The sequence below is a fragment of the Ammodytes marinus genome, assembly GCF_949987685.1.
Source record: "Ammodytes marinus genome assembly, chromosome: 4".
NCBI lineage: Eukaryota > Metazoa > Chordata > Actinopteri > Uranoscopiformes > Ammodytidae > Ammodytes > Ammodytes marinus.
Window position 1 is genome coordinate 2,651,398 of NC_137233.1, and position 15,385 is coordinate 2,666,782.

The window sequence follows — 15,385 nt, forward strand, 5'->3', positions numbered from 1 at the left end:
CTCAATAAAAATGCTCAATGGCTCAAGGGGTTCACATAGGCCTACTTAAAAGAAGCACTGTATCCCTGCGTTCCAATCCCCATACTTCCCTACTATTCAGTATGCCAGAAAAAGATAGGAAGTCCCAATACATGCACGACAATTGTAGTATGCTGAAAATATATAAATGCTCCACTAACTCCGTTTGGGTTAGGGTTAGGAGTATTCGTCGAGTATTCGTCTCGACATAAAGAAAATAAATCTTCCTCAGCTGATTTTTTTTCTCTCCTATGGCCCTAAAACTCTTCTGTACTTTAGTATGTATTGTAGTAAAAAGAAAGAGTATGTAATTTGGAACCCAGGGTGAGTCAACAAAAAAAGAAGAAAAATAGAGGGGGTTGGTTTTCCCAATGTGTCTGGCAGCACATGAAGGCAGCATTATTCCAGCGCGATTCCGCGGAACTGGACTGGACCCAAGTGACTGATATTAACACCAGGGACATTCCGCCGTAGGGAGCCGAGTGGGAGTGTCAGTTATTGTTGATAAATGCTGCAGCCTCAACGCACATGAATGCATTGTCCTATACGAGCGTCTGTGAGTGCATTTGGGACGTTTAACTCCGGCTAACAACAACGTTAGTTTAACTTTAGCTTTTCTGTCTGGTTAGCTATAGCAGCACCTTCACTTCTCCTCCATTATTACTCCCAGACAACATGTTTGGAGGCGGAGTGAAGTTGACAGCACTGAAGCGTCTGTCCCTGTGCGTCTGTCTGCTGTCTGTGTTTGGAACAATACATGGACTTGAAAACGGTAAGACTTACTTTTAATATTTGTAATTATTCATATCGATTGTCATCATTGGTTATTATCTTGTAGGCTATATACAGTCTATAGTTGTTATTATTAGGCAGGAAAGTATTATGTTACCGTATGTACGGACAAGCTGCGCCTCTTTATTCCCAGCAGTCTAGATGTCTTGGCTGACATGGGCTGTGTGTGAAATTCACAATTATCTATCCAGTGCGCACGCCCTTTAGTCACTACATGTGAATGGGACTTTTTTACCTTTAAAGATATCCTTTCCTCATGATTGTTCAATGAAACGATCCGATGAGATATTACCTAATTTACATACGAAAACATTTTAAGAAAAAGTGGTTGGAAATCACGAGGATATCTTGATTACAGTTTTTATGGACAGCTGAACCACAGTGGGCTCAACTGGAGCGACATGTCCAAAACTCTAGCTCGTTTTTCATTGCACACAGTTTTCAAAACTCTACACACCTATCTCATGGCTTAACCACAGCCTGCACAACACTGTGGATTTCCAGCACTTTGTTCAAATGCTAACACACTGCTGTCACAACAGTAAACCACACATTCAAAACAGAATGGACATCAGCCTAGTGCATTTCAAACACTGTGGATTGCAATTTCAACTGAAACACTAAGAAGGTGTCTTGTTTTAGACTTGTTAGGGAACATACAGTATAAAGGGAAAGCTCAAAAATACTATTTTTTTTTTTGGAAATGGACCAAAGAGGGAAAAGAGAAGTTGTGCCCACTGTGGGTTAGCAATCGGAAAAAACTGTAAAAGGGGAAATGAAGTCCCGTTAACATGTACCCTGCGTTCCAATACCCATACTTCCCTACTATTTAGTATGCCAGAAAAAGATTTAGGTCTCCAAACTTTTTTCACTGAGGGCCACATACAGAAAAATCTACGAAGGGCCAGGCCACTTTGCAAAAATAACACATTTATCAGGACATGTAGCTGCTCTGATGTTTAGTTTCATAGTGTCTTCGTAAATTGTAATCCTTCTTCACGGCAACACTTTCCTTGCACATTAAACAGACACATTTCCCCTCTTGTTTATATGCCAATGATACACCCAGATTTTTTAAAGTTTTTAAAGTGAAATGCATGAATCTGGTGCACTTTGAGAGGGAAATTAAGAGGCTAAATCTGAAGAATTTTGTATGAAAAAAAATGGAGACACTGTGTCAGATGAATTAGAAGCTATTGGAAAAGGACGCATAGATTTTCCATAATAATATTAATTTAAAATAAAATATTATGCAGGGTCCTCTGGGATGGGCTTGTTGCTCATTTTCTTTTATGGGACATATTTCTCTGTAATATAATGAGTGCATTTAAATTATTTAAAAATTAAAAGCGCCATATTACATTATATGTTTAAAATCGGCCGCGGGCCAATAAAAAGCGCGGGCCGTAGTTTGGGGACCCCTGATTTAGGATGTCCCAATACATGCACGTCAATTGTAGCATGCTGAAAATACATAATTGCCACTAACTCCAATAGCATTTTGGAATATTCGTCTTTATTCTTGACATTTCTCGTCATAATGAAAAAAAAATCTTGCTTATCTGATTTTTTTTCTCTCCTGTGGCCCTAAAACTCTTCTGTACTTTAGTATGTAGTGTAGTAAAAAGAAAAAGTATGTGATTTGGAACGCAGGGGTAGTGTCTAAGGGGTGTGGTCACTGGGGGGCATTCGTGGTGTAGCCTAGTGGTGGTTAGTGGTAGTGTTGATCCGAACCAGATCCCCTCTCTGCCCCATTTCATCTCTGTCTCTCAATGTCTCTACACTATCACTAAAAGCATATGCCTAAAGCTCTAACCACAGCACACAACGAGCCCATTTACCAAATAGCCTTGTCATTGTGGTCTCATGTTTTCTAGACGGCTTTTCCGCCCTTTCATCCACTCTTCCTCAGAACTTGGTAAGAAATGACAAACTCAGGGCTCGTCAGAGGCTTCGGTGAAACAACAATGCCTTTTAAGGAAACAAATTAAACATTTTGTAATACCCAAGACACCCAAGGCATCGGAAAGTTTAAGGTTTTTCTTTGGAAAAAAGAAAATAAGTAAATCACACAAAAGGATGGGTATCCAACCAATTTTCTTTTACTTGTGACCAGATAATCTCTTAATTTATCTTGCCCTCAGTGAAATCATATGGTGCTCCCATGACAATATACAGAGCGTACTGTACTTCAATGTTAACAGTTTTAGGTTTAGTGTGCAAACATTTCATGATTTCAATTATATTTCCCTGCATGCTTCACAACATTTAAAGCTGGGGTATATTATTTCTGATTGGTCAAAGTTAACATGAGCGGTACACTTTGACCAATCAGAGCGAGGCTCCGATTCTTTAAAAAAAAAAAATCAGTTTCTCTGTTCTTATTGGCTGTTGGGACTGTCCATTCACTTTGGCACCGACGTTGTTGGTGTAGAGCAGGGGTATTCAACTAAAATTCAAATAGGTCCAGTTAGAGAAAATGTCCTCAAGCAAAGGTCCGGAACATCATAATGTCTAACTTGTGTTATGATTCAGTGTGATATATAGTGAAGTAGCCTAGTAGTTGTATCAACGTCTGCATGTAATTAACAACTGACTGTCAGATCAATATAGAAAGAACAATTCAAAAACATTTCAACAATATTTATTCTCACTTTTAAATAATTATAGATATATAATACTGAAGATATATGTATTATTTAAGTGACTCAACTGAAACTAATCTCTTCATAGAGAAGGGCTGCATTTAAAAATAAAATTGTGAAAATAAATATAATAATAATCTTAAAATAAAGATAAAATATATAATTCATTTTTGAAAAATTAAATAATTTTGAGAAATATTTTCAATGTATCATTTCTAAACTTCACTATACCTACTATGTTTGTTTAACATAGTAATCTCCCACTTTGTCTAATACTGGATTTTTATTTTGCAATTTTGAAAAGCTCTGAAAAAGTGACATGTCAGAAACTAAACCCCTGTAGGAGGGTCTGGGGGTTTCCCCCCCAGTAATTTTTTTTTGTGTTTTTAGAATGTAATCGGAGCATTCTGGTGCAAATAATAAAAGAAAAGGTCAACATTTAATATAGTTAAGATGAATCGAAAAATTAACAAAACAACATAACTTGCTAGCAGCCAGATAACTGGACTGAGGGACGGATGACCACTAGCTTTCGCTAATGTTAGTGGGGGCTACTGCCAAATATCTTGCTAAAAAATTAACCTGTATTTATAAATTCTGCCATTACTAAGAATATGTAAAACTTAAAATGTAGATAATTGAAACTGCATACAAATTTTTTTTTTAAATAATGTTTTTCCTGTTGCTGTTGTGGGCAGTAGATGCAGTGCTGCTGGCGATTGGTGATTATGTCAATCTTATGTCTGTGTCATTCACACATAGGTCTACATCAGGGTAATAGAGAGTCCACATGATTGCACCTTGACCGGTTTTCACCAGTCTTACAAAAGGGGAAAAAACCATAGATAGTAAATAATAGGAAAAAACTCAGCTGTTGATCGCTCGTTAACTCGCTCGCGACACACGGAGCCGGTGAGCGAGCGGGCGAGCGAGAGAGAGAGAAAGCTGTCTCTCACTCTCCTCCCGCTGTCTTTCTCACTCTAATCTGACTTATTTCGCTGAAATTCTCGTAATTCTTGCACTTCTCTCTGTCATCTCTCGCATGATAGCTCACTGTCTCTTTGTCTGTGAGCCAGCCTGAGCCGGGAATGCACAGATTCGATTGGCTGCCTGAGTAGCAGGAGGCGGGATGGCTTAACTCGAAAGCATTTCCTGATTCGCTAAACCAGTACCGTAAAGTCTAGAAAAGCTGCGCCGGTCAAAATAGAAGCGCCCCGTCAAAATTTTAAATACTTAAATAATTGATTGACTACAGGTCCGGGTCCGTATAGGACGGCGTCTGGGTCCGGACCCGGACCGCGGTCCGCCTGTTAGTGACCCCCGGTGTAGAGCATGTCAGGGAGGGACCATAGGGGAGGGACCAAAGAGAACATAAGTGGAGCGGTTGAGGTATTTGGATTCGAATCTCTATCCCAACTGCCATTTTCTCCCCAAATCATATACCCCAGCTTTAAGTTATGTCCCTGTACATGTGAAACCATTGTGTAGTAGGCGCCTCTCTGTGCAAAGGGGAGAGTGTCGTACATTCTCTTGTGTCCATAGTTGTTGCTCCACTGTAAAAGGCAAAACACGGGGCGCTCCGGTGGCGTAGTGGATAGAGCATGTACCATATTGGCTCCGGCCTTCGTCGCAAGTTCAAATCCGACCCGTGGACCTTTACTGCAGGTCATCCCCTCCCCCTCTCTCTCTCTCTCTCTCTGTCTCCCTATTTCAACTCCGTACTGTCTAATAAAGCTTGAAAATGCCAATAAATAGTCTTAAAAAAAATTAAAAGGCAAAACAGATGGGCTAAGGATGCTGTAAATCTGGGTTTCCAAACCTAAACACAATTAGTAAAATCCAAACGTACAAACCAAAAATAGTGTGTTTCTCTGCTGTCATCCTCACACTGAGCCCCCGGTCTAAAACAAGTTAGACTGAGGGAGAGTCAGAACCACTTCTTAAGAGGCTGTAGGCTATAGGTTTAAATGGTAAATGGACTTGACTTATATAGCGCTTTCTAGCCGATTTTCTCAGCCCCAAAGCGCTTTACATATCTTACCACATTCACCCATTCATACACACACTCATACACCGATGGTAGAAGCTGCCATGCAAGGCGCTCTCTGAACCATCGGGAGCAATTTGGGGTTCAGTGTCTTGCTCAGGGACACTTCGACATGTGGCGGGGAGACGGGGGATCGAACCTCCGACCCTGCACTCCAGAGGCGATCTCCCTACCGACTTCGCCACTGCCGAAAAAATGATTCCAGTATGAAACATATCCATAAATAATCTGATCTGCATGTAAACTGGAGAAAGTGCTTTTCATTTTCCTGATTCTTAACATGAATAATGATTTAAATGCTTTTGTCTTTCAGGCACAGCTGTCGTCACAGTGGCAGAAGGCAGTGATGTTCTTTTACCCTGTTCCCTCAGCACCAAGGAGAACATTGAGGCCAAGACCTTTGACTGGAGGAAAGATGGTCAGAGGGGTGAAGGGAAGAAGACAGTGTTCACGTATACTGATGATGGCACTCATAGCAATAACGGCTTCCCAGGACAGGAATTTGAGTTTAAAGGAAGAGTTTCACATTTTCAAGAGGAACTGAAGCACGGCGATGCCTCCATACTCATCAGAGAGACGACATCGGCCGACAGTGGAGAATACACCTGTGATTTTTCAAATCTTAATCCAAGACAATCATTCTACATCAAGCTTGTTGTTGTTGGTGAGTGCTCATCATAATGACAAACATTTCTCTTTACAGGAAAATGTATTTCATGATCTGAAAGAATGAAGATCTGTCGAGCTGCAATGAGCAATGACGCTGATATAGAGCGACAACATGCTCCCTCTCATGTGATATTGCTTAAAGGGACACTGTGTAACATTTTAAGTAATTTATTTGCTAAAATCAATGTCCTCATTCATAAATATGTCCTCATTGGTGTAAAATCACCTCTGCCAATAATCTGAATTATCCTCCTGAGTGGAGAATTACAAATATTAATATTACATTTTGTACATTGAGCAGGCAGGTCTTATGGAGGCATCCATGTTTTTGGAATGTCATCAGTTGCATTGTTTATAATTTAGAATTGTTCTTGTCCTTGAAGGCCACTGTAGCTTCTGTTATTATTCTAAAGGGTTGGGGTTACCCAGGGAGCGTTGCATTCTAGAACTTTCTAGAACTTTCATGATGATGTCATATTACACACTGCACCTTTTAGGATAATGATTGCAACATGTTTCCTCTTTAGATGCTGTCACGGTGTCTGTGGAAGAAGGCGGTCACATTGAGTTACCCTGTTCCCTCCTCACCAAGGAGAACATTGAGGCAAAGACGTTTGTCTGGAGGAAAGATGGTCAGAGGGGTGAAGGGAAGAAGGATGTGTTCACGTATGATAGAGGCGTCCAATCCAGTAAAGGACTCTCAGGTCAGGACCCACAGTTCAAAGGAAGAGTTTCACACTCAGGGTTACTGAAATACGGCGAGGCCTCCATAGACATCACAAGGGCGACTCTGGCCGACAGTGGAGACTACACCTGTGATTTCCCATGTCTTCAGCCACCGCAGAAGTTCAAAATCAAGCTGGTTGTTACTGGTGAGTTCTCATTATAATGAATGGCTGGCCCCTAATAGGGGAGAACGGGGTAATGTGAGACACTTTTTACATTTGCTCTCCTCTTAGCAAGCTAAAATTATTTATCAGTCAAATGTACACATTTCCCATTAATTCAGGATGTTTCCTAGCAATCCACGTTATCAGAATGTATTCAGGACGAACGGCAGTGAAATTATGATTGTTTCAAAAAAATGTGTCATGTGTCTCATTTTACCCGATGTCTCACATTCCCCCGTTCTCCCCTATGTTTTTTTTTTAATACTTTTTTTTGGGGGATTTAAAAACAATACAAAAAAACACACAAGGGTAAAAGTGAACACACAAACAAAAGACAAAATAATATAAACAACTAACATGGCGTACTCTACTTAACAGGTTTCTTAAGACATTGTTTAAACAAAAGGTAAATGTTAAGCAAAAAATTAAAAGTCAAAAAGGTGTCATGAAAGTCACTTCAGCGCTGCTATAAAGTCCAGGAAAGGCTGACATATCTGTTTAAACTTCTCTGCTTTCCCTGAAATCTCTTTACGGATTTTCTCCATATTTAGAGTACTAGAGAACTCCATGGGTTGGCTGTGTGTTTGTTGCTGCAGGCTCGTTTCTTAATGTTTAGTTATATATTGTATGATTGTCTATAATAAAAATTGCAAGTCATAAAAATAAATAAATAAGATTGTTTCCTTCCATCTTTCAGCGGAGAAGACCCTCAGAGATCGATCAGGAACCCCAGGTCAGTGATGATGTCATTAAAGGAATACTTCACCCATACGGAACCGGGGTTCTATCATTATAAAATCACTATTATAATATAATGAATGAGGTTTTTCTTCCCTCAGTCTTTCCTTGGCCCAGCTGTCATGTTAATCCTAACCGTACATTTTTACTGGTGTGATGTCACACCAGTAAAATGTAGGGTTAGACAGTGAGACCATAAAACACTCTGTCTGCCTTTTTCTCAGGCTAGGATGAACAGATTTTTTTTTTTTGCACATTTATACTACATAGTAGAAGAGTTAAATACACCTTCATATTCCCACCGGTGAAGTAGGGCTTTAATATCTCCATCTGTGATGTGCTTTAATTCTCTAGGACTCAGTGTCTTCATGTTGCACATTGTTCTCACACAGTGTAGCAGGTAAAGTGGGAAAAACATCTTTGTACATTACATCATCAATTAAGACTGTCCACTGATTTCTCTTGAACATCCCATCGACCACTACCAGGGTTTATAACTAAGACTCATATTGTGCTTTACTGAATCAGCTTTTTATTAATACTATGCTGATTTAAGGGATGTACTTTTTTACTTAAAAACTTTATGTCTTCCATTCATGCACATTTATTTTGTTTGGATGAGAATGAAAATCTTGAGTTAAGCTTTAAGAAGGGAAGCTTTTTTGGAGCTCATTTTTTGCAGATTATTTAGTTTGTACATTTTCATTTAAGACTGAACTGTAAACTGTTTTGCCTTATTTTGTAACAAATTGCATTTCAACAAATAATTTGAAATGTTACAACTAAATATGGAAGTCTTATAAAACCCACGATTCGGCTGGGCACTTTGTGAGCAGGACACAACAACAAAAATCTTTTTTTGTTTTGCAGGTGCAGCTCCAAAGCCGTACATCACTACACTCGAGGCCTCAGAAGATGGTGTTCTCCTGCAGTGTGAGGTTCTTGGTGCTTTTCCTAAACCTAAAGTCCAGTGGCAGGACAATGAAGGAAACATCATTCCCGCCGGAGAACCAGAGGTCACAGAGAAAGGACACTACCACGATTTCTATATTACCCTCAACGTTACTGTGACCAAGAACGACCGCTACCAGTGTGTAGCCACACAGGAGGGAATCTACCATCAGATTTCTACTGAGACCTTTGTGCCTTTCTATGGTGAGATTTCTTTCATGCTCTGTTCACTGTGAGATGATTATACTGTAGCTGTTCATTGTAGTTAAGTTACGTTACTATATTAGTCAATTGTTGGTTACATTGAAATTTGTCTTTGGGCATATCCCCTCTCAAGTTACCACACTCCAGAGGGGGTCAGAGCGCAGGGTCAGCCGTAGTACAGCGCCCCTGCAGCAGTTTTGGGGTTAAGTGTCTTGTTCAAGGACACACTGGTTGAAATGGTGGGCACCGTAGACTAGGTTTTACAACTAACACCCTCCGGGGATCGAACCAGAGACCTCATGGTTACTGGGAGGAGGAAACAGAGACCTCATGGTTACTGGGAGGAGGAACCAGAGACCTCATGGTTACTGGGAGGAGGAACCAGAGACCGCATGGTTCCTGGGAGGAGGAACCAGAGACCTCATGGTTACTGGGAGGAGGAACCAGAGACCTCATGGTTCCTGGGAGGAGGAACCAGAGACCTCATGGTTACTGGGAGGAACCAGAGACCTCATGGTTACTGGGAGGAGGAACCAGAGACCTCATGGTTACTGGGAGGAACCAGAGACCTCATGGTTACTGGGAGGAGGAACCAGAGACCTCATGGTTACTGGGAGGAGGAACCAAAGACCTCATGGTTACTGGGAGGAGGAACCAGAGACCTCATGGTTACTGGTCGGCCACCTTTCCTCTAGGCCATCCTACCACCCAGAGTCTTCTAAAATACAATTTGAATAGTCAATTTGAATTATTGTTTTGTTTTGTTTTGTTTTGTGTAGTCTCAGACCCGTGAGCTGTCCATGGTATTCAGTTACACTCTGAGTTTCATCAGCTCTTTGTCGTGTGTTTCAGACTCCTCCAGACGGGTGGCCATCGGCTGGTCGGTCGGGTTTCTGTTGGGAGCTTTGGCTGCAGCTCTGCTTGTTCTCGTGGCAACAAAGTGCATAAGCCGTAATAAAGGTACGTTTATTAAATGCATCACATCACCAGACTCATTGTAGCTGTCTCAGAAATATATTTTATTCTTCTGAAATTTAATGAATAAATAAATGGGTGTGGCGCCAATCTACTGATGGAAATTTATTTTATCTTATTTTGGTAACTGGTGTTCACGTGATGATTAAAAAGGCCGTCAGTTATGCTGAGTGTATTGTAAATGACCGACAAGAGAGCTAACTCTCCTGAACGTGAGAAAGAAGGCGCACACGGTATGTTTGTTTATTTTGTTTAATATGTTTATAATATGTAGGCTATATTGTATTTCTGTGTATTTACAGTGTTTCTCTTTGTATTTATTTATAGTTTTTCATGGTCATGTTGACGTTGATGAAGCCTATTAATAAGGAGGAATAAAACCATATCAACTACATAAGTGAAGCGTAGTTCTTCTATTTAAATAAGTTTGGGAGCAGTTATACTCATAATGTGCAGAAATGAACACTGTGACTGTCTGTTTGTGTCACATACTGTATGATCCAGTCTGTTGGCTTTTACATGACAGTGATGACACACCATCGCCAAAAGAATAATGTGTGTGTTATAGAAAAGTTGACTTTGTGTGATTTATTATTTTCTTTGCTGCAGGTGTCTAGAGAAACTGTTGCGATGACGGATCTTCAGATGAGAACGGATCTGACGTAGATGAAACAATCTGTCCAGTGTGAGATCAATCTGCTCTGGTGGGAACACTGATGTGGCCTAACCTATACAAGCCTTTGTAAAAGTGTGCATTTACATATACAGAAAAATTAGAATATTGTGCAAACATTCATTTATTTCAGTAATACAACTTAAAAGGTGAGACTAATACATTATATAGACTCATTACAAGCAAAGTGAGATATCTCAAGCCTTTATTTGTTATAATTTTAATTATTATGGCTTACAGCTTATGAAAACCCCAAATTCAAAATCTCATAAAATTTTAATATTAAATGTAATCAATGAAAAAGGGATTTTAAATACAGAAATGTCGGCCCTCTATAAAGTATAATCATCCATATGTACTCAGTACTTGGTTTGGGCCCCTTTTGAATGAATTCTTGCCTCAATTCCAATTCATTTTCCATGATATTCTAATAATATGAGTATCACCTGTATAATGCACTATGTACATGTGCCATCTACTGCCTTATGTGAGGTATTTGTGGAGCTTGTTCAGGGATTGGTTCAACATACAGAGTTGTTTTGCCTTAAAGGTGCAGTGTGTAATATGACATCATCAAGAAAGTTCTACAAAGTTCTAGAATCCAACGCTCCCTGGGTAACCCCAACCCTTTCGAATAATAACAGAAGCTACAGTGGCCTTCAAGGACAAGAACAATTCTACATTTTAAACAATGCACCTGATGACATTCCAACTATGACACTTTCAAGATGGCGGCACTAGGCCTTGGTCCAAAATATGCAGAAATATGGACATATATGAGACCCTTTCTAAGGGGGAAAAAAATTATTCAAAACATTTTTTTCAGCTGTTATGCACTAAATTAAATGTACTTATGGATATTATAATTACTTTCTACAACATATGCTAAGAAATAAAACCCAAAATTCTACACACTGCAGGTTAGTGTTACAATGCAAAGTAGTCCAACAACATAATAATGTGCAGCCTCGTATCTGTGATACAATTCAACAAAAAGTTTTACAGAGGCTGAATGTGTTTGTTTCCTCACTGATAATGTGCTTTTATTCTATTTTGTTCTTTTATACCAACATTTCAGGGCCGTTGCAACTGTACTTATACTTGTATATTTTGACATTCAGGTAACCATAGTTACTTCTTTATGATTAAGTATGCAATATGAGGTTGACCCGTGCTTTTATTAACCTTGTTTGGTTGTGCTGTAAAGCCTGTATTCTCACTGCACTGTCTATACTATTACATTACATTCTCTGCACTTTACTGCTTTTTGCACGTCTGGTTAGACGCTAACTAAATGTCGATGTCTCTGTACTGGTACGCTGCACTATGACAATACAACTGGGACTCTGCATGAAGTTGCATCCAGGCTTAAAGCTGGGGTATATGATTCGGGAGAAAATAGCAGTTGGGATAGAGATTCGTATCCAAATACCTCAACCGCTCCGCTTGTGTTCTCTCTGGTCCCTCCCTGACACGCTCTACCTGCTGTAGCTCCTCCCTCCGAACGACAGTTACGTAAGTGCGTTCATGTCGTTTCAACTGGTGTCTTTCCCGGTCTTTCCTCGTATCCTTGCTGTCTTAGCGGTGTAAGCAGTTGTTGTTAAACGGGAAATAGGACATTTAGACCTACTAGGGTCGTGAACGCTCACGCAACTGGGGTTCATTTGATGTTTATGTTACCTCTGTCCTGTCATCAAAGTGTTGTATGTGATATTTGTACCTTCTCAATTCAATCAAACTTTTATGTCAGACACAATCCATATCATTTGCCTGTATTAATGAGAAAAATAAAAAGATTACGTTAAAGGTGCTACGAGGAACTTTAAAATATTTCTGAAACAGTCTCATTTTTCCTCTAATGATCATAAATTACATGTAACAGCAAACGAGACCATCAGTGCAAAGAATTATATTTTTATATAGTTTTTCTTAATGCCTTTGTCATGGGTATACGCTCACCCAGGAACAACAGCTGGCCTAGTAGAAACACTACTGCTTTTGTCCAAAGGAGGGCGCTAGAATGAACACAAACTGAAACTTCCTCGGAGCACCTTTAAACACATGAAATGAAATCAGACTGAATCGTTGCTGAGTCAATAAAACATTATAGTTTAATGTTCGTCATTAATCATGAATCCACAACACAGCAGTTTGTTAAGTGAGTAGGAAAAAAAAACGTGAGTATTTACATCTACGGTCATACACGTCATACACAGTTTATACTCATGCTAACACAAGAAAGAATTTTATATACAACAACAAAAGAAAACTCAATAGCATCATTGTACAAAGGAAAACCATCAGAGACACTCACAATCCGGATTTATCATCGATGCAAAAAATACACGGAATAAAACTAAACGTTCTCTCAGCTGCCCTGAAATAATCTGAATCATTATAAGACAAAAGGAAATTAATGAATCGTTTGCTTTGTTTAAGTTTTAAAAACAGTTTTACATCAGAAAGTACAAGGCAAGACAACCACAATCTACATGTTTACAAGGTGTGCCCTTCATGTATAAATACACTTTGTCCTTGTTTATGTACAGGGAGACCAACCCGACATATCTACCATTCCCTTCGCAATCCTTCTCTCTCTCTCTCTCTCTCTCTTTTTCTCTCCATTTACTAAAAAAATCTGAAATAATACAAACGTGTGTTCAGTGATTTTAAGGGTTACAACATGCTCACTGCGTCAACAAATTCCTTCTCTGTGTGGTTAGCAGAACAAATTCTCACTACATAATATTATATAACTGCTTTTCATATAAATGTTTACTTTTGTCTCTTGAATTCATGACTTCAATGCTAGCAAATGTCAAGTTTGTCCTGCAATTTTTTTTTTAAGAAAACTGGAGGAATGCGTCTTAAACACTCGGTAGACATTTTGTTACTTGTACATCAAGTCTTAGTGTTCGAATAATTTTTTTTCTATTAAAATGACAATGACGGGACACTTTGCTTGTCACACACAAAACATTTCCCCCAAGAACGTTTTTCTCAACAAAGGAACAAACATTTCAGTGGTTTGAGAAAGCGGCAAATAACCCAAAACTGGACTTAGTGTTGATTGAAACAGGACAACGTGTGAGGGACTATTTTACCTCTTTTTACATCTTTTATCTTTGATTTTCCTCTTCCTTTAGAAGGCTACACACTTCAGCATGTGCCTCCATGCTCATAATGAGAAAAGAAAATTAAGGGGCGCCCTTAGCACAGATGGTAGGGCCCCCACCACCCCCCCCCCCCCCGGGCCTTGGCCCAGCAGTAGACCCGGGTTCGATTCCCGCCCGCGGTCGTTCTCTGCATGTCACTCTCCTCTCTGCCCCATTTCAACTCTGCCTCTTCTATCAATAAAGCATAAAAATGCCCCAAAAAATATCTTAAAAAAAAATTAACTGACTTTAACTCGTTGTTAAAAAGCTTAAACCAGATTAACTAAAAGCTGCTCAGTTCAGTTGTGTTCCAATCAAACACAAATATCAGGGAGAGATTAGATGGAGTTACAGGAGGAGAAATATGTACATTTTACATTTTTAAAACAAAAACAAACAAACAAAATACAAAAGTGTAATCCTCCACAGTACTGTTTCACCAACATCAGCAAAGTTAAACCCTGTAGATTCAACATCTTCTGTGACTTCAATGTTTCTATAAAGACATCAATGCATGTATCTCCACTTATCTACCTTCACAGTCTGTTTAAGCTGCAACTGTCACTGACTAAACATGCATACAAAACAGTGTCCTCGTTAAAAAATGTATAGTTCATTAATTTCATTTAAAAAAATGGCAAAAAGTGTGTATTTATTATAGTTAATGCTCTCTATAAATGTTGTATATTTGTTTCCTCACACACACACACACACGTACAGGTCCCTTCCCTCGAATGCCCAAAAACCCTTCCCAGCTTCACAACGCCTTTTCCAAACATCACAAGTTTAAATAACGTTTTTTCTTGACTCCTGAAATAGTGGGATGCGACATTTTCCCGGAGTGTTTGTGTGCGTCCCCTTTTTTTAAAACAAGTGCACGTCACGTCTCAAGCAGCTACTCGCGGCTAAGAACGCCGTTTATCTTGCATATATATTTCTACTTAGAACTCACCTCCAACCAAAGCTAAAAGGATTAAATATAAATGATATATATACTTCTTTATACTGTATTACATGTATCTACATAGTTTTATTTTTGCTGGAAAATATAAATAGTTTTCATCGTTTGTTTTTCGACAAATAAAATAAAAGCAAAAGTTTAATCAGAAACTTTTACAGTAACTGAGCTGTTGTGGAGTCACTAGTATAATTTATTTATCTTGTTTTATTATTTTTATTTAAATGATCCCAAACTGCAGCACCACTCCTTATAATTGTCCCTCAATTCACAGCAAATATAAAAACTATGTGAAGATAATTCATATATCTTTCAATGCTCTGTTAAAGTGCTGCTTAATCTTAACATCAGCCCGGGGAAAAATCGCCTAATTAAATTTTCATCTAATAAAATCTTTAAATTTCTGAATTATAATATTCACTCAGTGTTATAAATGAAAAGAAAATATCAATAAGGAACATGAGATGGATACATATCTGTGCAATATCTGTTCAGGCATGACAGAGTTTAGAAATATGTATAAATGTATTTGTGCACATTATCGCGTGAGAAAGCTGATTAAATATTATCTGTTAAAGGTACAGTGTGTAATAAATGTGTATTTTGGAGCCATCTATTGGTGTAAGTTCTAGATGTCAACGCTCCCTTGCTAACCTCTCCCTTTCAGAGA

General features: G+C 39.0%; 1 protein-coding gene across 3 annotated transcripts; it reads left to right on the forward strand.

The window, feature by feature from the left end:
- Positions 1-505: 505 nt before the first annotated feature.
- On the forward strand, positions 506-12,733 carry LOC307250012 (V-set and immunoglobulin domain-containing protein 1-like). Of its 3 annotated transcripts, none has more exons than XR_013844857.1 (8): positions 506-790; positions 5,816-6,166; positions 6,699-7,043; positions 7,759-7,794; positions 8,670-8,954; positions 9,807-9,914; positions 10,539-10,633; positions 11,159-12,733. XR_013844857.1 is itself a non-coding variant. In XM_080026935.1 (7 exons), the coding sequence occupies exons 1-7, from the start codon at positions 694-696 to the stop codon at positions 10,544-10,546; spliced, it is 1,230 nt and encodes a 409-aa protein (XP_079883061.1). In that variant the 5' UTR covers positions 506-693; the 3' UTR covers positions 10,547-12,733. The 3 variants fall into 3 exon arrangements, 1 of the variants encoding a protein (XP_079883061.1); XR_013844858.1 differs by having other exon boundaries at positions 11,681-12,732; XM_080026935.1 differs by having other exon boundaries at positions 10,539-12,733.
- Positions 12,734-15,385: the final 2,652 nt, after the last annotated feature.

Excerpts from the sequence above, each read along its gene's own strand:
- LOC307250012 (XM_080026935.1), top strand. The coding sequence starts at position 694 with ATGTTTGGAGGCGGAGTGAAGTTGACAGCACTGAAGCGTCTGTCCCTG. Across the intron at positions 7,044-7,758 it reads AATCAAGCTGGTTGTTACTG|CGGAGAAGACCCTCAGAGAT; the intron begins GTGAGTTCTCAT and ends TCCATCTTTCAG. Across the intron at positions 8,955-9,806 it reads GACCTTTGTGCCTTTCTATG|ACTCCTCCAGACGGGTGGCC; the intron begins GTGAGATTTCTT and ends CGTGTGTTTCAG.